Below are 22,586 nucleotides of genomic sequence, written 5' to 3'. Positions count from 1 at the left end.
GATTAAATATTTTATTTCTTAAAAGAAAGAAATATTTTAGAACATCATAAAATACGGAAGATTAATGGCTAAGTAAGCGAATTTATGCATGGAACCCCTCGTACAATCTACTATTTACATTGCTGTCACCAGGAAAGGTATTCCTCGGAAGCCCATTTCGTCCCCTACCGCGTTGAAGTCTGAACAAAACCAAGCAAACCTCCGCGAGAAAGATTAGACGACGAAGGAAAGCTTCACCTCCCTCCCTCCCTCCCTCCCTCCAATTTCTCCATCAACTCGCTCGATCCATCGAAGAAGACGAAGGGAATCCCTAATTGCCAAGATGAGCTTCCTCCTGGGAAAGAAGAAGACACCCGCCGGTACTATTACCCCCTTTAACCTTGATCTTATTCTGCTTATTCTAATCTCGTGTTAAAAGGGAGCTCCCTTTTTGTAGGATTTTTCCTTGATTAAACGTTAATTTGTTCTTGTTGGTGTAGAGCTACTGAGGGAGAATAAGAGAATGCTGGATAAATCTATCAGGGAGATAGAAAGGGAGAGGCAAGGGCTGCAAACGCAGGAGAAGAAGCTTATCGCTGAGATCAAGAAAACTGCCAAGCAAGGACAGATGGTATATAAATTTATCCTTACAATTTAGAATTTTGATTCAATTAGTATTGATCTTGTTTCTGTTCTTAACTTGCTAAGTTGATTCCTTTTTATCTTTTGGGTTAAATCTCATCCTATACCTCCATTGTGTGTACTTAGAATTTGTTGTTCGTCTTCCTTAGGGAATCATTAGATACAAAGTGGGTTGGATTGTGATAAGAAGAGCTTCGATTGGTACTTGATAGAGTTAAGTTGAGGCTCTGAATATTGCTATTTTGCTTATAAGGTGAATACTGGAGCAAGAATGCCATGTGGAAGAGAGAAGTTTTTTTTTCTTACACTCTGTTTGGAATCACCACATCGGTGTATTTCAATTGATTTGGAATTATAGTTTCACCAATTTCGCTGTTTGGAAGCATTATGTATCTATCTATAGCCTTTAAGTTATTCTATAATATTTTGGATTATCATGAGTGCTTTAGGATAAGTAGTAACAGATTGAGGATTTGGTCCTTTGTTTTGCTTTCAAATTTTTCTTTAGGTAAGGTCAGAAAGGTTTGTTAAGGATTAGTGCTAATTTCTTCCTCAACTTTGTACTCCTCTTAAGTTATCTAAAACAATGCATGACTATGAATCCATGTGATGGTTTGGTTACCACTGTCTATGTTAAGAACTTAGACCTAAATGTATTATACCATGTCTAACAGTCTAAGTTGTTTTAATTATTTTGTAGATATCGAAGTTGGAAATGAATGATCTGTAAAGTCTGATTGAAATGACTAGATTCGCATGTTCATATTCATTTTTCTACTGAGAGCAGTGTTGGCCTCTGTCTTTTTTTGGTGTGTGCATTATTATTTCCCGCAAAGTGATTAATTTAGGCATGTTTATCCTGTCAGTAGATTTGGATGAAACTTAAATGACAAAAATTGGGAGTGCTTGTTTGCAGTTTGATATCATTGGGTTAAAGTATTGGTGCCTCACATGCCATTTATCCACCTCAACAGAGGGTTTAGGTTTTCATATTGCATGTGCTGGGGAGATGCTTCTGTCCTTTCTTAGAAGGAACCTGTTGGAGTAGATTTAGGTTTATATACTAAAAAATTTCTAGAGTAAAACTGGCACTTTAACATAACAACCAATGACCGTATGAAAGTACTTGAAATACATAACAAGTTATAATTTAGTTTGCAGTCCCATATGCTTAGATGAATGCCTGCTATACATCTTGCATTTCTACTTTATTGTTTAATGATAAGATTTTCTTTTTCTCTGTATATGTTTTGTTACAGGGAGCTGTGAAAGTAATGGCGAAGGACCTCATTCGTACGAGACATCAGATCACAAAGTTTTATGCACTTAAATCACAGCTACAAGGAGTATCTCTTAGAATTCAGGTAATAATGTCTCTCCATTTCCTTGTGTTACAACCATAATATAGGTTAACAATTAATTTAGCAGTGCAATCTACTGGACTTCGGTTTATCTAATCCCCGTTCACTTTAGGAATAACTGTTTTCTTATTCTAAAATACAATTCATTATTCCAGAATAACAGCTAAATATTAGAATAACTTTATTCTAAAATATAAATACTATTTATCAAAATTACATCTTATACCACACACTAACATAATTACTAATGTACCCTTGATATCTACCATATCCATATACTTTATATCAAATCATAATGTATTTATAGTAATTTCATAAAAATCAAACACCTTTATCTTATTTTTTTCTTTCACTTTATATTACGTCAAAATTAATTATTGTACTCTTATTTCAGAATACAAGTGACTATAAGAATAATTATTTTTAGAATAAAGACTTCATTTTGAAAATAGCGAAGATGAATACTTATTCTAGAATTGATCATATTTCTAAAGTAAATGAGGCTCTACATTTTAGGTTGAACTTTGCTCTATTTTAGTTGGACATTGCTTCTTTGGTTCATCTTGCTGTTGTTTACATAAGTTTGGAGTTTGGACTCCAACAATTAATAGGTAATTCAGTTACCCTTGTCGTGACAAAGCTGTAATAAGTTCTACTAAACAAAATGATAATCATGTTTCTCCACTTGTATGCTATCACAATTGAGAAAATTTGTTGCTTGATTTGAACTTCACTAGTCTTGTTTTGGGTTATTTGATGTCAACTATGTAATGATATGCTGCTACCTTCATCGGTGGGACAAAAACCATCCAAGCTTGTTGCTAATGAGTACCGATAATTAAAATGTTTTAGTATGTTAGAAAGATAAATGATGAAGGATAGCCCTGGGCAACTTTAGGATGCCTTTCTATTTTCCTAAAGCATCTTTTCCTTTTGTCTAAATTCTGTTTGAAGTAAAAGAAAGCATATAGGTTTAGATAATCGTAAACTTCAGGATCTACAACTGAGTGTTCTCTGAAGTTCTAGTTTGAAGTTCTTGATATGTTTGTTAGATCTATAGGCTTTGGATGGATGTTGTAGCAAACTTTTTGTGTTATGTTCACTTCTCCTGAGTTTAATCTTGCAATAGCCAGTTAATTAGTGACCTCGGCGGTTAATTTTTCCAATGCTCACAGACGATGAAGTCAACCCAAACTATGGGAGAGGCCATGAAAGGTGTTACTAAGGCAATGCGACAGATGAACAGACAGATGAATCTACCACAATTACAGAAGATAATGCAAGAATTCGAGCGGGAAAACGAGAAGATGGAAATGGTCAGCGAGGTGATGGGAGATGCCATAGATGATGCATTGGAAGGAGATGAGGAAGAGGAAGAAACAGAAGAACTTGTGAATCAGGTCCTCGATGAAATTGGAATCGACATTAATGCAGCGGTATGTTCCTATATGTGGTCTTCTTTCCCTGAAATTACTGTTCTTTGTATTAATGCCCACAAGAGAGCTGTACTAAGATCCTTTTTCGGTCTTTTATATGCACAGCTTGTCAAGGCCCCTTCATCTGCAGTAGCTAAACCGGTTGCAGCTGCTAAGGTTGCTCAAGCTGAAGCAGTTGGAAGTGAAGACAGTGGAATAGATAATGATTTACAGGCAAGATTAGACAATCTGCGGAAAATGTGACCATGATATGTAGTGTTTATTGTGCCATATATTTTATACGTATATCGACATACATAGTGTGTATTTATATATATGTTTTTATTTTCTTCTGTATACATCCATACATGAGGTTTTGATAGTGCTGATATATTAAATCATACATTTTGTTGATCCTACCCGATTTGGGAATTTCGTAACTTATCACTGTAAATATCTGCTGGATGATATAATTGTGATTTTTCCTCCAAACTACATTATGTTATGCTATGATATGTTATGTAACCCGATATCGTAAAATTAGCTGGAAAAATAGTTCATCCATTCTTATAATGACAAAGAGAGATGGAGATATATACCGCAAATTAAAGTAGTTCCATAGTTGGTGTTGACAAAAGTAGTTCTTGTTTGAGTTGTTTCTAGACCTTAATTTCTATCCATCTACTCTTATAATTTTTTGTGTGCATGGTTAACATATTAAGCAAGCGAAATTCTATTGCGGTCTGTGATTCAAACTCGAAAACACTCATACAATACGAATATCTTGAATTAATCCGCACATAATCCCATTCGCTCTACGTATCAATTCTTGATCCCATTATTTATTCTTTACGAGTGTCCCAGCTAAAAAGATCCATAGACAGACAACTTCCAGTCCCTCCAAATCTCTTAATGGAAACCAAGATTTATTGTTGACCAGCACATAACTTATAATCCACATACCTCGCAGGCTTTGTGATAGAGAATTCGATTCCATTTCTTCTTTTGTATCCTCTCTCTCTCTCTCTCTCTCTCTCTCTCTCTCTCTCTCTCTCTTTTTTCTTTTGCGATCAACACAAGCCAAAAGGGAAAAGAATAAAATGGATGGCCTATTTGCAAAATAATTGTGCCACCTCAGGAATCGAACTACGGCAAATTAATATAGGCCACTGCCTTCCTTATTCCAGCATCCTTGCATGCTGTGGAAGATGGCCCCATATAATATATCACGAAATTGAAGGGCAAACTGAATAAAAAGTAGGCCTATGCTTGATCCGTAACGGTGAAACAGTAAATTTACACCCTAAACATTGATGGGTATCTTAGACCCGTTAACAATAATAACATTGCTTATTGTTGGGAGAATTACTGAAAACACCCTCGTGTGCGCAATTTTTCAGAATGGTCCCTCTCTATGATTTTTATTCAAGATCCATGTAGTTTGCATTACTTTTGTGGGTGCGTAATTTGTAAGATTTAGACTTAGTAGTTAATAAAAGAGAACCAATTCTCTACATTCTATTAGAGTTTTTTTTATATCTCAAAAGAATTAATATTAATAATGTTCGTATTTTTTTAATTTAAGAATATCAATTTGAACAAAATTTTGTTTTTATATTTTTTAATTTTATCATTTTTATTAATGGCATTTGTTTTTGTAGTTTAATCAAAGTGCATATAGGTATATTTATGATACAGAATAAAGTTTAGAAGGGTAAAGTGTAAAATATATTTAATTCGATTTATTAAAATTTTAATGATAGCTATAAATCTTGAAAATATGGGGGCTGATTTGGTAAATGTTTGTTATTAAATATCCGAATTAGCTCTCAGAATTCCATTTTAAATTCTCAACATCTTTTCTCCTGTCCCTCCTCCCCTAGAAACATTCCAATTTGCGTCGCTCGCGGCCCATTCGAGTAGAAGCGAGGGACTCCCTTCTCGCTCTTTCGTTAATGACGTCAACGAGCCAAGCGTGCCTCTTGCTCCAGAAGCAGCTCAAAGGTACGATTACGATCCCGCCGTGGCCGTCTCGGTGATGCCCTAGGGTTTTTGTTTTTTTGCTTTTATGAATGATTTCGTATGGGGATAGGTTTCTTGTGGTGGATCGTTCGGGGATTACGCTTCTTTTTGCTGTTCTTGGATCAGATCTCACCAAGAAGCCCGTCGATGGGTTCTCCGCCGGATTGGTTGATGACAGCAACGTGTTCGAATGGAACGTGACCATCATCGGCCCTCCCGATACGCTCTAGTGAGTTCTTGCGTGTCTTGTCGCATAATTTTGGTTCTCTATGTTTTGGGCATCGGATTCCCGGTTTGGTCTTTCCTTGTTGCTGGGTTTAGGTTGCATGGGGATTGAGACTCCTTTGATATCCTGGTGGATGTCTTGAAATTTAGGGGTTTTGTTCCGTCGCGTCGGGGTTTACATGTTTGGGCATGAGAAGAAATGAATTTTTTTTTTCTTTTTGCCTTTTATTCCTCAAAGATGCTTTCTCTTTTGGTTGAATGAGGCTGCGATTGATTTTCTTGTTGGATGAGATCCTGGTCTCTTGCTTCAGTGGTAATTGAATAGTTATCCCTACTTAAGAGACTTGACTATTTTATACATTCTTAGTTCCTAAATATATCTTCCATTTTTCCGGTTTTCCTTGAACAAGAATTGAAATTAGCACGATCCTCATGTTATGAACTAATGTCTTTTATGCATGTTCTTATCTTTGCCTGACATTGATGTTTTGTGACAATTGCCATGGTTCTGGTTAGTTAGTGGGATTATCTTAGGATATGTGATCTGAAAGTTTAGTTTTACCACAAGACTGGAGTTGAGGACGAGAGGAATAATGAATTTAAGGACAAGGGAACTTAAGATCCCGGTGATGGTGGACTACATAATGTTTTAGGTCACTCTATTGATATATAGCATTTGAAAGTCATGGAGAATGAGAACTTGTAGGTGCTTCTTCAGAAGGGAATTTTGTTTCTCTTCACAAAGTTTAGAAGTATAAATAAAAATGATATGGAACTAAATTATTTGATTCAAGTGAGAATCTATGTTCATTTCTTAGAACATTTACAATCTTTCTCAAGTCACTGTGAGAGCTCTGCAGTCTTGTTATGAATTATGATCATCTGAGCGATTGAAATATCTCAGTATTATTATTATTATTACTTCTGATTTGGCTTCAGAAGATTAGTGTTATTTCCAATTTTCCATCATGACATCAACATATGGTACTTGCAACAGACTTTTTTTCTTCCAAATGTTATTGAAATTTTTTGAGCATTTTGATTATGCTAACTTTGATTTGTGTTCAATTACTGCAGTGATGGTGGCTATTTTAATGCAATTATGAGCTTTCCCCCTAATTACCCTAATAGTCCTCCAACTGTCAGATTTACATCAGAGATGTGGCATCCAAATGGTACTTCATCAACTAGTTTGACCTAATGTTGTATTCTCATTGTACCTTGTGTAACTGTCTTTATGTATATTTTCACTATTTTAGTTTATCCTGATGGACGTGTTTGCATTTCAATTCTTCACCCACCTGGTGATGACCCAAATGGCTATGAACTTGCAAGCGAACGTTGGACACCTGTTCATACGGTACAACCATTTGCTTGCTTTTACTGCAGTAACATTCTTATCATTTTAAAGGAACATTAATTTGTATACTTGCTAAGCTTATATTATTATAGAATTTAGGATTATCAAAATACCTTTCAATTTGTTTGTGAGACTTAATTTTCATCTTTGTGTGAATGCTGTTATAAATTGTGCTTTTTATTCTCTTTCTTTTGTCATCATGCATTCCAATGTGTTTAGGCGTGGATACATAATATCTTCATATTTTTAAAATCATTAATCTGGAGTGAGAGATATCAGTGGATTTTAATTGTTGGCTTTCTGATGACTCTTTACGAAAATTTAAGGCTGAAATAGGTGAACTTAGGCAATGAGGCACCTTAAAATGTAACTTTTCCACCCTAGAAATTTGCAAATTAAGTATGGAGGTTTGTTCCTTGGTTGCATAAGGTTAAACTGCCGCAAATAAGATAGATATTTCCACCTTAGAGCCATAATCCTTCATTCGTTGTTGGGAAAGGGGGAAGATCATAACTGGCCTTTAGTGAGGAATGTCTTGGAGCTGGCGAACTCTCTTTTACATAATCTTAGGAACCATTCATTAATTAAGTAAAGTAAATCATCTACAATTTTTGGCTATCTTGAAACTCCTTTGGCTATTGGTTGTTTCTATAAGTTAATAATGTTATTCAATTATTCAGGAATGCTCCCATATAACTCATCCTCATCGTCAAGCGTTCCATAAAGCCTGTCAAATTTGAGATGCCTTTTGAAGAACTTTGAAACATTTACCACATGTCAAACCTCTGAAAATTGCCATATGGCCAGCGAATTCATTTGAGAGATGAGCTATTGAGGAAATATAGTAAGGCCAGACAGCAGGTGGAATTTTGTATCATACTGTTTTATGTTTCAGAATCACTAAGAGTTCCTCTAGAAACAGATAAAGTCTTAAAGAATGGTTAGATGCTTTACTAGCATCTGGGTGAAGATTGAAAAAAAAAAATTGGTGGCAATCGATCCACCCCACATCTTGTCACTTTTGGAAAACCTGAATGAACTGATGGATGACTCTGATTTACGTGTTGCGTTCTTGTCACTCAATGATTGAATGAATGCCTAGAACAATATATATGCTTGAGACTTATGCTTTTACACTTGACACCTTTTTTACCTCCATATACGATATAATACACATAATGGTCCATTTAATATGTTTCATTGCAATTACAGCATCCATCCTCCCTCTTTTTGATCTCCCTATTATGTTATCTCCCCACTAATCTACCTATCCCACTGACTTATTTGTTCCTTCCTACTATGCAACCTCTCTGGCCTTAGCAAGCCCCATGAAAGCAGACAATGCATTGCATTTGCAGCTTTATGAGCTCTCCTTTGCCCACACTATCCAGGCCTCCTCTTCGGCCACCTCTCTATCATCACTTCACTCCTAAATATTTTCCCTCCATCTCTCCCTCTTCCCCCTTTCCTGCTGTTGTTGAAGTTGGAACATGCGGACACTCCATATCAGGGCACCAAGTTGGCAGCATTGGCTGTGCTGTGAAGTAAAAATAAGTTAGAGAGAAGAGATTAATGTCAATCCAAGATAGGTTTACACTGAACCTCATTTTGGCTACTGCACCTTATTTTTCTGTTTCAAGTTACCAGAATTATCAAAATTTTTTGGAGATTCTAGATTTTGACCTCAACCTCATTTTTCTCTGCCAAGGACGAAAACTTTCAGAGCTGTCTGGAGGATGATCATTTTCTTAGTTGAATTTTTAGCATGAAGAAATTGTAGGGTGATTTGATATCTAACTGCCTACTGGCCTAATATTTGTCTCACTATTATTTAAGAAGGTAGGTTCTACAAAGTAAAAACATCAGAACTTTTGTTCTTCTTCACAGTCATGTTTACTTCTACCTGCAATATTTAGCTCTTCTACATTTATGTAACTGCATTTTCCCTTGAAGTTCTAGGCTTCTGTTTGAGAAGGTCTAACTTTTTTTGAATAATTTTCCAATGTAAGTTTCACAATTCTAGTGGACTAATGGTTTAATTGGGGTGTTTTATGTGCAGGTTGAGAGTATAGTTTTGAGTATAATTTCTATGCTCTCAAGTCCGAATGATGAATCTCCTGCAAACATTGAAGCTGCTGTGAGTGAAATATTAGTACTTCTAATGATATTTATTCAGGATTTTTTTGGACACAACTTGAGATTTATCTTACTCTATCTTACTGTTGAAGTCGTTCTCCATCAAATGTGAATTTGTTTTTTCCGGTATTGAACAGTGATAAATGTTTGATAAACTCCTAATGTCCTGTATGCCCCTTTGGCCCTTCTTCATATGGAAAGAAGTATTCTGATGCAGAATGAACAAGATAAGAGAAAAGATATTAGTAACTGTTATCTAAATGGATTATTAGCATGACCTTTTATCTGTTTAGTATCATTTCTAGGTCTTGACTCGTGAGCCCTTTTTGCTGGCTTTGAATGCATTTGTTATTAAAACTTCAGTGCAAGATGTTAGTGTTAATCTTCTTCTCTTCCACAGACTGCTGGTCTTTTATATGCTGCTCATGTGCAATTCTGAATTATTTTAAGAAATGCTTATTTTGGAGTCACTCAGATGAAGCCTCCTGTTTAATACTCTGAAGTAGAAACTGGCCATTGTTTGCTTTTTATAGCTCAAGTGATTAACTTCCCATTCTTGAGAGATGTTTTTTTTTTAAAAGTTTGGTTTATGCAGTTCTATTATTTCATAGCTAGTTCACTCGTGCACTAGTTTGCACTACATGATCCTTATAAATGTTGGTTCATGAATATGAGACAGGAATATAATTAAAGTTGGTTTATGATAGATTAGGTGATTGGAAGTAAACCTTTTGGTTTCTTACATCATAATCCAGTTGTTCATAATAAAACTTCAGTAGTTCAGGGGTGTTTTGAGTTCTAGAATCTAGTGATGGTAACAAAGGGTAAGTTCACAAAACAAGACACTCTTTTAGACTTTGATCTAACAATGTGCAACTCATGAGACTGACTTGTTTGCATGTGATGATAATTGGCGAACTTCAAATTCCATGCTAAGGAATACATCTAGTGAATTTGTGTTCTCTCTTTTCTTTTTTTCTTGGGTGCAGCTATAAGAAGAGAACACATGTGAAAGATGACAATAATGACTAAATAGTGAAGTTAGATAATATTTCATGAGCAGGTAGTAGTTGTTATGATTTACAATTTTACATGAAGTCAAATACTTGAAGGAACTTTTATTTTGATGTATTGTTATTCCAAAAGAGCGGTGGTTTTAATGCTATGGATTGTGGAAGCTGTGCAGGTTTAGATTTTTCTTTTATTTATTTATATTTTTTTTAAGGAAAAGCTAGCCTTTTCCTTAACGAATGACATTGGTTTCAACTTGATGATTTTCTGATGCAGTGTCTCGACAAGTATAGTCTAGTCATACTTTTATCTTCAACACTTTTTGCATTTATATGTTTTTTCCATATTGGTTTAGTGAATCTGCTACTTATGGGTCTAAATTTTCGAAAATATTACCTAAGTCATAAGTTTAATTGTTTACACAAGACATGCTAAAGGAAATGAGTTGTACAATGACTGTTTGTTCTCTTCTGCTAAAATAGATTTTGAGACATTGGAGCTCCAGATTCTGAACATCTTATCTATCTGATGTACTTCTGGAGTCAGCTTGTGCTAAAACATAATGTATGAGATCCTATTGTTACTTGAATCGAAAGAAAAAAATGCCCTTAATTAAAGCAATTTATAGGTTATTGTTCAATGCTCACATGTTCTCTAAGCACAAAGTATGCTCACCTGTGACCTATCTTATTCATCTCATTCTTGTGAAGTGTATTGTTGGCAACGAAAATGGAATGCCTGCTTCTATTTTTAATAGAAATTTCCTGGAATTTACTCATACTTAAAATATATAGCTTGAAAGTTTCTTTTGTCATGTCAGGCCAATTCCTCTGGTTTTCCTTCTAAGAGGATTGCATATAGACTTAGGTCTTGAGTGGAACAGACTGTAACCACCACAGGTTTACTGGGAAAATTCAAGAATAAGTTAATTTTATCCTGAATGTCATGGATATATATATATATATTTCTTTCTATAAGAATTTGTCAATAAACAGACAAACTTTTGTCACTAAGCACGGTCCTTCAGTATTACCAAATATTTGCTGAGTTTAACTTCTCAACTCAGTCCTTTTATAAGAGCTGACCATTAGAACTAATGTCTCCATCTTTGGCTACACAATTTGATTGCCTAGGTTGAGAGTGTTTTTTTTTTCAACTGGTAAATCATTTTTTTTCTTCTGTGTGTGTCCTCCCATATGTTGCCTGTGCAATCATGTCCTTAATCTTGATAATTGATATCTGGACTTGATCTAAAGCAATATATTCCTTACTGCAGAAGGAATGGAGAGAGAAGAGGGATGAGTTCAAGAAGAAGGTCAGCAGAATAGTGAGACGATCTCAGGAAATGCTGTGAGAGCCTGAAAAATGTCAAAGCATGTGTAAGATCATGTGTGTGCCAAATACAGTTGTTATCATGCCTCTGTAATGGCATGAAGATGTTTGTGATTTGCTTTGATCTGATGCTAATCTCTTGGAACTTGTTTGGATGTTTCTCATTCAGTATCTCACAGTGCCGGTTTCATTTGTCTCAAGAAATGTTTGTTGGATGTGCTCTGCCTAGTGTAGGTTTGGTGAGTGGATTGAACTATGGAGCGTAAAGAACACGTCTCAACTGCTTCAACCTTCTGTTCTCGTCACATATATCTTACTCAGGCCTTGTATGATCAGTTTGTTGTCAGGCATTTTCTGTCATGTTTTTTTTGAAGATGGGCTTCCTTGTATGTATCTAAGCTAATTATTTATCTATGTCATGTTCCTGCGATTTTGTATTTTGGGTTGAATCATTTGTTTTGCTTAATTTTAACAATTTCGCAGAGTATATCTGCGGATGATTGGATGGAATTGGTTCCAGAAAGAACCATTTTCTTAAGATTTATGTGAGAATTATTCCATTCAGTAGATAGCTGCATTTTGCTTTGATCACTTGCAAGGGCTCAGCAGTGATGCTAATGCTCAGCTGATGAATTTGCTTTTATATGAACTAGTGGCTTAAAATGTTGCAATTGAGAGAGGTATGAATCATCATACCAATTTCCTATAAATATTTATTCTCTTCGGAGTCTTTTCGCATCTATAGTCCAACAAATACTAACTACTCTACCATCGTCCAAATTTCACTAGCAATGAATGACAGGAGACTAGTAAGCATTGTTGGAGTCTTGCTATTGTTTGAATCGCGTGAATGAGTTGATTCCCGAATCTAAGATTGTCTTGATGTAACAGAGAATATATTTGTATATAAATAAGTGAATCACAAGTTACGGAGCTTTTAGTTTTTTGGTACCTCGTGTTGTTAGCCTCTTCTAGGTATAAGGTTTCTTTACTCTTTTTCGTTTAATGGCTCATTAAATATTAATAAAATATTACTCTTTTATTTATTTATTTATTTATTTTTATCTTTTTCTAAGTTCATATGCTGCTAATATTTATAAGAAAAAGAAATAGTGTTAGTTTTTGTTATATATAATGAGACACTAAACAACAGATAGGGTAAAATGATAAGAAAAAAAAATTAAGTGCAAGAGAAATTAAAAAATAAATATTTTGACTCGTTGAATTAAAAATTAGGTTTGTTTTTAGTAGAAATAACTCGATACCGCTCTATTTCTGTTGTAGGTGAATAATGATGTGTCGAATTGCTCGATTCTATTAGTCCGGTCAAGTAGAGCAAAACGCGACACGTGCCTGTCCCCCATGGCCCACTCCCCCTCCCGTCACGTGCAAGTCACGTCCACTTCTGTCGCCATTCTTGTTAGAACGTCCCAAACAAAAACGCACACATTTCTCCCCCCACCTCGAGGCGGCAAAGCACTGCCGCCGTCCGTTCTCTTATTTTTATTTTTTTTATTTCATTCTCTCTCTCTCTCTCTCTCTTCCTTTTGTTCATCATCATCATCTTCTTCTTCTTCTTCTTCTTCTTCTTCGTATCATTGTCAGATCGATAGATCCGCACGCGTCCGGAAGGATCGCTCCCCATTTCGAAATAGGTGAGTCGAAACAAACCCTGATTCCGATCAAATTTTGGATTTGGTGTCACGGATCTCTTGCAAGATTATTGGATAAATACTATCAGATCGACTTAGAGATTTGATTACATGGTCAATTAATTGGATTTTGGAAGAACAAGGGAATTCCTTGATATATCACTGATTTCAACTTTTAGAACGCATACTAGAGTTTCAAGAGGAAAAAAAAGCCCAGTAAGCATGTAAGCTACTAAATTAGAATGCTTTACATATTGCTTTCCTCCATGAATAAGCAGTTGTAATAGAAAGGTGTTACAGATTGGACCCTTAGAATTCCTGATTTGTACACTTCTTCTTTCCATTCTCCTTCGTCCGGGTTGACCTTGTCAAATGGGGGATTATTCCTTCTTCTTTGACAATTATCGAACTGCTTTAACATCAGTATTTCTGTAAGATGAGTGGACAGGATTGAATGTGCACTGTTGAAGTCTTAGGAGTCATAAATGAGATGCTAATTTCTGAACACATTCTTTTGTTGGAAGTAGGTTGTGATGCTTCTGCGGCAAAGCTTCATATGTTTTACATTACATCATTACTGTAATTGTTGAATAGGACTTGAAAAACTTTAGAAATAGTTATCTGAATGAATTGGGAGTGTGGATGAATGCTTTCCATGTTTAAGGTCAGAGCTATATTCATTTGATTTACTTAATTGTTCATCATGCAGGCAGTGGAATTTTGCACATGTAACCTCATAATTTGAGATATCCAAAAATGTAAGCAGTACAAGATCGCTTTATGGTTCCTGTGTGCTGGAGACTGAGAACTTTGTCTTACTTCAACTTTGAGTGAATGTGTATTGGAGCTTTTCGTAATGTCTGCTCCAAGCAAAAACTATCAGACTGTCAGTGACATCTCCACTGAAAAGATGTCCCAAAAAAGTTTAGTAGCTTCTTCACCAAGAACCATTTTTCCCAAGGCTTTCAAGCGAATGGTGCCTTCAAAAGATCTTAGTTTCAGAGGGGGATCTACAAGTCATATAGTATCCTTTTTACTCAAGGTTGCAGCTTTAGAAACAGTAAGAAGATTCTCTAAAACAAGATGTCCATTTGTATGGCAAACTGTTCAAGCATTGCAAGTTCTTGGATATCCTCCATGCAAATGGATTCAACGATGGGAACCTCTCAAATTCATTGTCAAAGGCATTCAGGTAATTTTATGAATAATAATTATAAAGTTACTGGCATTATCTGTTTTTTCTTCGTTTCTTAATTATCGGATAGTTTGTGCTTTCAATGATTCTTCTATAAATAATCTTGGACTCTTGGTTGATTGTATCAGTTCACTTGATCAATCTCTTTGCATCTAGATATCTTCTGTTTCTTTCCCAAATAAATGGTGGTTAATAAAAAACATTTTGTTGTGTGACTCAAAATCAGTTAGTGTAGCCTAAGTATGCTTTTTCCCTCTGCGAGAGATATTAAATGGTGGAAAAAAATTAGATGCATGTCTTTTTTGTAAGATCAATGTGCAATGTTTGCAGTTTCTTATAGATTGCACAATTCTTGGCTTCTGGTGCTAATATGCTTATACATGCAGAAACTCTCACGGCCGCTATTGTTTCTCTCAGTCATGACAGCTTTCTCTGATCATTCTGAACAATGTAGTAGAGCAACTGATAGCACAGAAGATTCTCAACCGCATTCCGAATTATCTAGAAGATCATCATCTTCTGATGTAAGGTAGGTCAATGATGCTGGAGAATGGTGATACTTGAAAATAATAAATTGTTTTAATGTATCTTTTGCTACTCGACTTGTAATGTGAATTTATGGTTGAAAAAACATCTTGTGCTATATTGAAATAATTATTTGGTGATTCTGACTGCTCCTTGTTCTCCAGATCATCTTGGCAAGTTTAAAGAACTTCTTATTTGTTATAATCTTCATATTACTCGCTAATAACTTATAACAGATATAAATGCTTTCCTCCTGACTGAAGTATTGGAGCAAATTTAATGGATAATGATTGTTTACAGAAGTCTACTACCATATATGATGATTAAGAGCCAGTCCTGTGAGGATAAGGTGTAAAGTAATAGTTTAAGGTGATCTTCTCTTTTTGTCAGAAGCTGGATTCATCCTTAGTTTCTCATTTATGTGGTGATGGCTATGAACCTTTAACAGAAAGCATGCAATGCAGCTCCTCCTATTTGTTGCTTCTTTTCTATGGGGCCTTGCGTGAATCCTTTCTCTAGCTATTGATTCTCTTGTTCGTTGTTCAAAGACACCAAATGGCTAAAGAAGCATGTTGTCACACGCACACACTTCACTAGAATTTCTGCCTCACTAGAGCTTTCTTAAGCTGCAGTTACCCATTCTGCAGTAAGATACTTCATACGTCAGCATCCATTCTCAAGTTGTTATGATGCTTCTACCATATGCACTATCAATACATGTCCTATTTGTGCTTGCCTCTCTGTTGATAGTTTTGCATGGTCCAAATTTTTTCATTTATTTTCTCTAATAACACCCAAAACACCTATTCTTTTGTAATATATATCCCATATTTTTGAACTTAATGTTTGTTCAAGGTGCTACTCTGCATGCTTCTTGTTGTTGTTGTTGTTTTTTAATCTTTTGTGTGTTTGTGTGGTTGTTCTGACTTCTGAATACAGACTCTTTTATAAGAAAGAGTGTGAAGTGAGCTGCGAGTAGCATTTGGTAGAGAATATATTCCGTTGGAATAGTACTAGACAAAGGCTCATTGATGGGTATTTTAGACTTTAATCATACTTTCTTACATACAAGATTTTACAGAGCAATTCAAAATAACTAAGATAAAGCTTCTAATTTGTACTTGACTTTTGTGCCTTATTAGCTTTAGTTCTAACGTTGCTAGTTAGGGGAATAATTTATTGGTTGTTAGTGAAAGAAAATTTTATAGAATAATAAATTGCTGGCATTGTTTCTTTCTTGACATACATGCAGTGACTTAGTATCCCATTTTAAGAGGAATATGTTGACCTTGGATCTCTGCGTGCCTTCTTAGATTGTTGATAAACACTGTTCTTTTTCTAGGGATTTTGATGAACCTACTAAAGAAATCATACCAGACAATTGGTTGCTTCAACTTTCTAGGGAGCTGGAGAAACAGGGCATTACTTTGCCGGAAAGGTATCTTCTTGTTTATCCTCCATACCTTTTTTTATGCTAGTCATGATAATTTTCTAACTAGGATGTCTGAGGAAACTTGCTATGCAAATCTTCTCATTATTTGAGTTATTTGTAATTGTGATCAAGGTTCGAAAAATCAAGATCGAGATTGACCTTCCGAAAAAAGAATACGTATCGGTCGAATTGGTCACCCAAATTGGATCGGATATTTTTATGCATAAAATTCTAAATATTATTTTAAAATATAATAAAATTTCTAAAGTTTTTGAAAATATGACAAAAAGTAATAAAATAATAATTATTCACACATGGGCGTTAAAAATTAAACAAAAGTACTAACTTACTCAAAAATCAAAATTCGATGAATTCCGAGTTGGCTCTCGTAAATTCCTGTGGTCGTCATCATAATCATCATAAGTTTAAAAATAATAATATCTAGGGTCTGGTGCTCCAAAGAGTGATTGTATTATATTATTCATATCAAATGGATCTTATTAAATCTAAGGAGAATAATAATCAATATGCGGATCCTGTGTATTAAGATATTGAGGAGAATAATAACCAGCATATGAATCATATAATTGTTCCAAACAATGAATACTTGATGAATCATAGTTCGTTGGAGTTCGCTGGAGTTCGTTGGAGCTAGATCTTTCCGTTAGAAAGTGAGAATGAGAAAAAAAAAGTAAAGAAAGAAAGGGAAAGAGCTTGAGGATATCAATAATTGTTGTTTCTGGGTCGGATCCGAGTCATATCTATAATGGATCTGACCCGATTTGATCAAAACCGGTTGATAAGGATTGGGATCGACCGATCTGATGAACCTTGATTGTGATGAACATATAATTATGAAAGGTTACTACTTGTGACAAGCAAGTATTCCATATGAATATGCTGGTAGAAAACTTTTCTTAATCATCTATTCATCTTCAATCTTTGCCTGAGTGCTGCTGCAATTATGTTATCTAATTAGAATGTAAAAAAGCTCTTAATAAAAGACAAATTGATGGAAATTTTCTTGAGCAAAGCAGAAAGGATGCAGCTATGAGATATAAATACACATGTTTGTTTGCATATACTTGAAGGCAGATTAATGTTTATTAATGTTGGTCTTTTGTATGCGTGGCCAAACTACTTTTGATAAGCTAAAAGGGACTCTCATCTTATCAGCTAGACTATAGACTTTAACAGAAAGCTATTGTCTGTCCTGGTTTGGATTTGTTGATTTCTATCAAGTATTAACTTCATCTTTTTTAGCTACTTGGACACTGGTGACACAGGATTTTTGTCTTATCTTGGTTGTGTGTCAATGGAGAGGTGAACGAGAATATAAGAAGACAATTTATTGACTATATAAAAGAAGTTGATGTCCTAAGAAGTGGGTGTTGTATGCAGCTGAAGGGGTTAATGTGCAGCGGATGCATACATCTTGTCTTGGAGGGTTGTAACTAATTTCTATATCATTGTAGATTAAAATTTCAAAAAAGAGTATGGAAAGTAATAATGGTGATAGGAATGGAGGTCTAATAGCTCCATTCCTAGTTACTTATCAATGGAGACAATGCCGTGCAAGGACTGGAAGAGAAGCATAAGATGCAGCAGCAGCACAAGGAATATGAGGAACCAGCATTCGAACGGCGTTCACCATGTTCGAACACTTGAACCGAGAGCAAAATTGCCTTTGGTAGAATGGGGCCACTTGGCGTACGAACGCTAGAGACCGAGCACTCAATAGCCTCTCTGGCTGTGTTCAAACGGTCGTCCTGGTGTTCGAACAACCGTCTATTTCGCTGATGAGTTCGAATGCCTTCCAGGCTGTTCGAACACCCGAGGGTTAATTTCGTGTTTGATTAGGTTTTGACTTGTTTTCTTTCCTTAAGTGTCTTGTCTGGTCGGTGGACTTTATATAGGTCGTTTTGCTTAGACTTGATAGGCAATAAAGTTTTCTTTTCTTTTTACTCTCAAGTCTAGCCAAAGGGCTAGGGTTTGTGATTTTTTTTTTCACTATTATTCTTGCTGTGATATTACTTGATGAGGCTCTGTCGGTTTGGAACCTATCAAATAAGAAGATAGAAAAACAAACAAAATCATAGTTCTGTCAGGCTGCAGCAAACTGATGGCATGAAAAACTGAATTTTGCTGTCATATAGGCAACAGCAGAGCAAAACAGAAAGAGAGAGAGAGAGGAGTGTGGGGTTACGTTTAGGTTAGCTATTGGGAGAGGGGAAGAAGAAGTCTTAGTATTGGGGCATTGATTGGTGCCACACTACTTGCTCCTGAACATCTCTTCTCTTGCTCTTTGTGCTTTTGTTGTTGTATGTTAAGTATCAGGTTCTGAAGTATATCACCTGAAAAGATTTCTGCTTGATGGAGGGGGGTTTTACCACTAAGAGATGTCTGTTCAGACCCATGGCTGATTCTAAGTATTTGCTACGTATAGTATATGAAAATATAGATCAAACCCTGAAAGTCAGATTATTGATTTCAACCATCCAGGGTGGGATCAAGCTTGAAAGGAATGACAGGCTCTGGGTTTCATTTGAAGGCAGACCCCTGAAAGAATAAATGACCGCATGAGCCGAGAGAAAGAGTGTTACTTTTCTATTAGGTGGATCTGACGATATAACCATATACAGAAGAACCTTTCCCATCTTGATGACCCAGGTTTCGGTCTTCTTATTTCTTAGTCCATATAGGAAAAGGTGAATCCTCTTCTCTTTGAAACCAGGTTCTCCCATCTATTGGAGTCAAACTTAACTTGGCCTTGTTTGTTCAAGGCCTTGCTGCCTATAAGGAAAGTCAAATCTTTATATAGCTTCAATGGGAATGTCTCCACCTATGCCGCCATCTGGAATGCTATTCAGAATTTTGGAGGAATTAACATTAAATTTATTCTCTTTGCAAATCACTTGATATTGAGTTACTCTGTTTTTATTTATTTATTTTATCGTAAAGGTAGTGCAATTGAAAAGAATCTAGAGTTTGTGCAGGTTAAATGAGGATGAACTCTGCAGATTTCACAGTGCCGCGAATGGCGATCTTTCTTGCTTATTGTCATCACTCAAGAGGACCATTCGGTGGAGGGAAACTTTCCATATACTTTCACTTCAGGAACTTGAGATGTGGTCCCATTTAGTTTTCTGGCATGGATTTGACATGATGCTTCGACCTTGTCTTGTCATCCGCCTTGGACTTGCATGTTCTAGCTTATTCCCTCATGATAGGCCACGTTTTGCTCAAGCCGTTGGTATGGTTTCATTCTGAATCACCTATGTATAAGGCTGTTCTATGAATTATCTGTTTCCATCCTTCGAAGTTGACGGATTTCCAAGTAGTAGTATCTTTTGTTATCTAGGAGAATTCAAGAAGCATGAAATGGATCTAGAGTTTGTACATGTAGATATAATGAGTTGAATGCATAAGTATATGTCCATATTGGGTACTTACGGTTATTCCTTTTCTTTGTCTCAGTAGAATTTTCAAACAATATCAATTCTATTGGTCAATGGGGAACTACCTTTTTGGAAAAAAAAACCTTGTCCAGAGTATCATCACATAGGCAATAACCAGTTGTCTCTATATCTTTTGTCCCGTCTGTAGCTCACATACCCACCTACCAAACTCTGCACCAGTAAATGAGAATCTTATGCAGTACAAACTACAAAGGAATTCTTGTGTACTATAAGATTGCAGACCTAGATACTGAGGCACATAGGTCATCCTTTTTGTCAAATCAGTTGAAAGTTGGTATCTGGAGTTCTTTGGACACTTGGCAAACTTCTGGGGCATCCTATAGATTAATGTTCATGGTATTATATTGCATGCCTTTCTGTACATGCTTATCACTCGTCTTAGCTAAATACCAACTTTGTTGATTTCAACATGCATAGCTCTCGAAACATTATGTCGGTCCTCCACGGAAATTGCTGATAAAGATCCACAAATCCTTATCCTAGTTGGTATTGTGGCATCAGTTTATTATGAATTCAGGATGTATGGTAGATGATTCTTAATTTGCTCTGTCTAATCTAGGCATCCTATAGATTAATTTTCATGGTACTAGTATTTCATTCCTTTCTATACATGCTTATATCCTTGTCTTAGCTAAATACCAACTTTGTGAGTTTAGACAAGCATACCTCTTAAAACATTATGTCTGTCCTCTATGGAAATGGCTGATAAAGATCCATCAAGCCTTCTCCTCAGTTGGTATTTTGGCGTCACTTTAGTAACTTGCCCTGTCTAATCTGCACTGGTGGTTTATGCCTTTTAGTTTATCTAAACTTCTGAAGTGATCCACGGTGTAGATTAGAAGTTCTGTATTCTGTGACATTTCTACAAACTTGCTTTTCAACTTCCCTGGCCAACCTAACCTATAAATCATTACATTTGTTGCAAAAATCTTGGCTTGTATTAAGAACCTTAAAGCAGCTGCTCTGGAACTTCTTTTCTTGTTTCTTATTAAAGGATTTCTCTTGGAAGCTACTGTCTGCTTGCATATTTTATATGTCGTATTTGTCATGACTGATAATATATCTTTCATATTAAGATTTTGAGTCCTCATCTGTATTGACCTTTTGAAAAAGCATGACTTTTTTACTCTTTCTACCTCAAATAAATTGAATAAATTGGATTTGAATTATTTATAATTAACACCTGCTGCAAGACATTTTGTGACCAGGGTCTATAATCTTATTAATTATCTCATATTTACCTTTTGTGATGCTACAGTTTCTCAAATAGAACATGGTGTCCTGCATTTGATCAATGAAGAAGATCCACGTATTACGGTTTTGATGGATTGTCAAGGATTGTCTCCGTTCAGATTTCCTATGCAAATGATGAGGTCATTTTCCACTCTAGTTCAGGAGCACTATCCAACTCGCCTTGGTGCTCTATATGTTGTACGTCTTCCCCGGGTTGTCAGAGTTATTGCACAGACATTTATCCAAGTAAGATAATTTCGTATACCTGCTTTGACTATCTTGGACATAGAATACTGTATATGCTTTGCAATCTTCATTCTTTTTATGGCTCTCATTCTTTATACTGTAACATGTACGCATCATCTGCTTCTGCACTGATTGTAAGTGTTAATTACATTAGTGACCATTCATTTAGGTTGTGAGATTTGAGTATAAAGAACGAAGATTGCACTTGACTTCTTTCTTGGCCATTCACTTGGCTGATGCTAGATAATTTCACACCCACAGTTCCTACCATTTTATGAGTAAATGATTGTTTTGTCTTATTTTTTAATAAAAAAAGAGGCTTTAGAAAAAAAATTATATTGCATGGTACATGAATCCCAGAGCATACTTGTAATACTAAGTTTCCAATGCTTACTAGGTCTTGAAGCCGGCGACTCGCCAGAAATTGCATGTTGAGGGAGATGCATACCAGAAAGTTTTGACTGAATTTTTGCAGACTGTTCCAGCCTTTCTGGGTGGAAACTGCAGCTGTTCACAGTGCCAGAGACTACTTGTTACTGCCAATCTGGATGTCCAAACAGAGGCTGGTAACAATAGGCGAACTGTTCGGGATAATTCTTATGATGAGTCAGCTGGTACTAATCATGTGACTACTTCTGAACTTCCCTTGGAGACTAACTGTGACCATGTCCTAAGGTCTGCCATAGTAGCCTTCCTCATGATATGGATCTACATTGCCTTTCTTGCTGGGATGAATGATCCTTAACTTCTATCGCTGTTGCCCTAATGAATTGTCGCTAATTCAACTCAGGCATCAAGAGTTGCATAATAATCTTACACATCATGTCTTAGGTGATTTTAAGCTTTCTTTGTATAGTTAGAAGCTGTTTATATAGGTGTTATCGTTCCTCGTAGCGTAGTCGGCTGTGCATGTAATGATGTTATCAATAGGTGTTATTTCTTTTCATATGCTTTCAGCATTTTATTGCATTTCAATAATTTCTTTCAAGTATGGTGAGATTACTTGTGTTTAATGATCCCTCTTTTATAATATCCCTTCATTATTATTATGTTAAAATTGGAATCATGTGAATAGTGATCATTGTCTTAAGGGAGCAGTTAATTGTCTTTACTCAAATCAAGCTCAATATTAAGAGGCAGTTTTTGCCAGCTTATCTTTATTAATTTGTTCAAACACTCCATATAGTATGCTTATATACAATCAACATTTATCTCTCTAAAAACAAAAAACAAAATTGTAATAAAATGAAATCACTATACATGGCTACTGAGCCAAGATCTGTTTAAGGGCTCCAAAAAAAAAAATCTAATAATTCTTTATAACATATTTGTGGTTCTAAA

At 35.6% G+C, this 22,586-nt stretch overlaps 3 protein-coding genes across 5 annotated transcripts; all 3 read left to right on the top strand.

The window, feature by feature from the left end:
- The first annotated feature begins 199 nt into the window (after positions 1-199).
- LOC140770421 (vacuolar protein sorting-associated protein 2 homolog 1-like) lies at positions 200-3,816 on the top strand. The gene is made up of 5 exons (XM_073111617.1): positions 200-359; positions 480-610; positions 1,881-1,985; positions 3,158-3,418; positions 3,524-3,816. Exons 1-5 carry the CDS (start codon positions 323-325, stop codon positions 3,659-3,661), a joined length of 672 nt encoding a protein of 223 aa, XP_072967718.1. The 5' UTR covers positions 200-322; the 3' UTR covers positions 3,662-3,816.
- Positions 3,817-5,258: 1,442 nt separating this feature from the next.
- On the top strand, positions 5,259-12,060 carry LOC140771234 (ubiquitin-conjugating enzyme E2 13). 3 transcript variants are annotated; one of them, XM_073112689.1, is made up of 7 exons: positions 5,259-5,401; positions 5,546-5,648; positions 6,722-6,819; positions 6,904-7,004; positions 9,064-9,141; positions 11,428-11,540; positions 11,718-12,060. In XM_073112689.1, exons 1-6 carry the CDS (start codon positions 5,353-5,355, stop codon positions 11,503-11,505), a joined length of 507 nt encoding a protein of 168 aa, XP_072968790.1. In that variant the 5' UTR covers positions 5,259-5,352; the 3' UTR covers positions 11,506-11,540; positions 11,718-12,060. The 3 variants fall into 3 exon arrangements, with proteins under 3 accessions (XP_072968790.1, XP_072968789.1, XP_072968787.1); XM_073112688.1 differs by having other exon boundaries at positions 11,428-11,530; positions 11,653-12,058; XM_073112686.1 differs by having other exon boundaries at positions 11,653-12,057.
- Positions 12,061-12,940: 880 nt separating this feature from the next.
- Positions 12,941-22,233, top strand: LOC140771076 (uncharacterized). Its single transcript, XM_073112456.1, has 7 exons — positions 12,941-13,138; positions 13,845-14,327; positions 14,717-14,859; positions 16,198-16,293; positions 19,284-19,540; positions 21,025-21,245; positions 21,643-22,233. Exons 2-7 carry the CDS (start codon positions 13,992-13,994, stop codon positions 21,988-21,990), a joined length of 1,401 nt encoding a protein of 466 aa, XP_072968557.1. The 5' UTR covers positions 12,941-13,138; positions 13,845-13,991; the 3' UTR covers positions 21,991-22,233.
- Positions 22,234-22,586: the final 353 nt, after the last annotated feature.

This window comes from Typha angustifolia, chromosome 11 (assembly GCF_048772165.1).
Source record: "Typha angustifolia cultivar Huaian chromosome 11, ASM4877216v1, whole genome shotgun sequence".
NCBI classification, from domain to species: domain Eukaryota; kingdom Viridiplantae; phylum Streptophyta; class Magnoliopsida; order Poales; family Typhaceae; genus Typha; species Typha angustifolia.
Note: the sequence above shows the minus strand (reverse complement) of the source record. Positions and strands in the feature narration are given on the sequence as shown.

Bases quoted from the DNA above. Each gene is read 5' to 3' on its own strand.
- LOC140771076 (XM_073112456.1), top strand. From the start codon at position 13,992: ATGTCTGCTCCAAGCAAAAACTATCAGACTGTCAGTGACATCTCCACT. The intron at 14,328-14,716 runs GTAATTTTATGA...TTATACATGCAG, and splicing joins TCATTGTCAAAGGCATTCAG to AAACTCTCACGGCCGCTATT. The intron at 14,860-16,197 runs GTAGGTCAATGA...TTCTTTTTCTAG, and splicing joins TCATCATCTTCTGATGTAAG to GGATTTTGATGAACCTACTA.
- LOC140771234 (XM_073112689.1), top strand. From the start codon at position 5,353: ATGACGTCAACGAGCCAAGCGTGCCTCTTGCTCCAGAAGCAGCTCAAA. The intron at 5,649-6,721 runs GTGAGTTCTTGC...CAATTACTGCAG, and splicing joins GGCCCTCCCGATACGCTCTA to TGATGGTGGCTATTTTAATG. The intron at 9,142-11,427 runs GTGAGTGAAATA...TCCTTACTGCAG, and splicing joins CTGCAAACATTGAAGCTGCT to AAGGAATGGAGAGAGAAGAG.
- LOC140770421 (XM_073111617.1), top strand. From the start codon at position 323: ATGAGCTTCCTCCTGGGAAAGAAGAAGACACCCGCCG. The intron at 360-479 runs GTACTATTACCC...TTGTTGGTGTAG, and splicing joins AAAGAAGAAGACACCCGCCG to AGCTACTGAGGGAGAATAAG. The intron at 611-1,880 runs GTATATAAATTT...GTTTTGTTACAG, and splicing joins CTGCCAAGCAAGGACAGATG to GGAGCTGTGAAAGTAATGGC.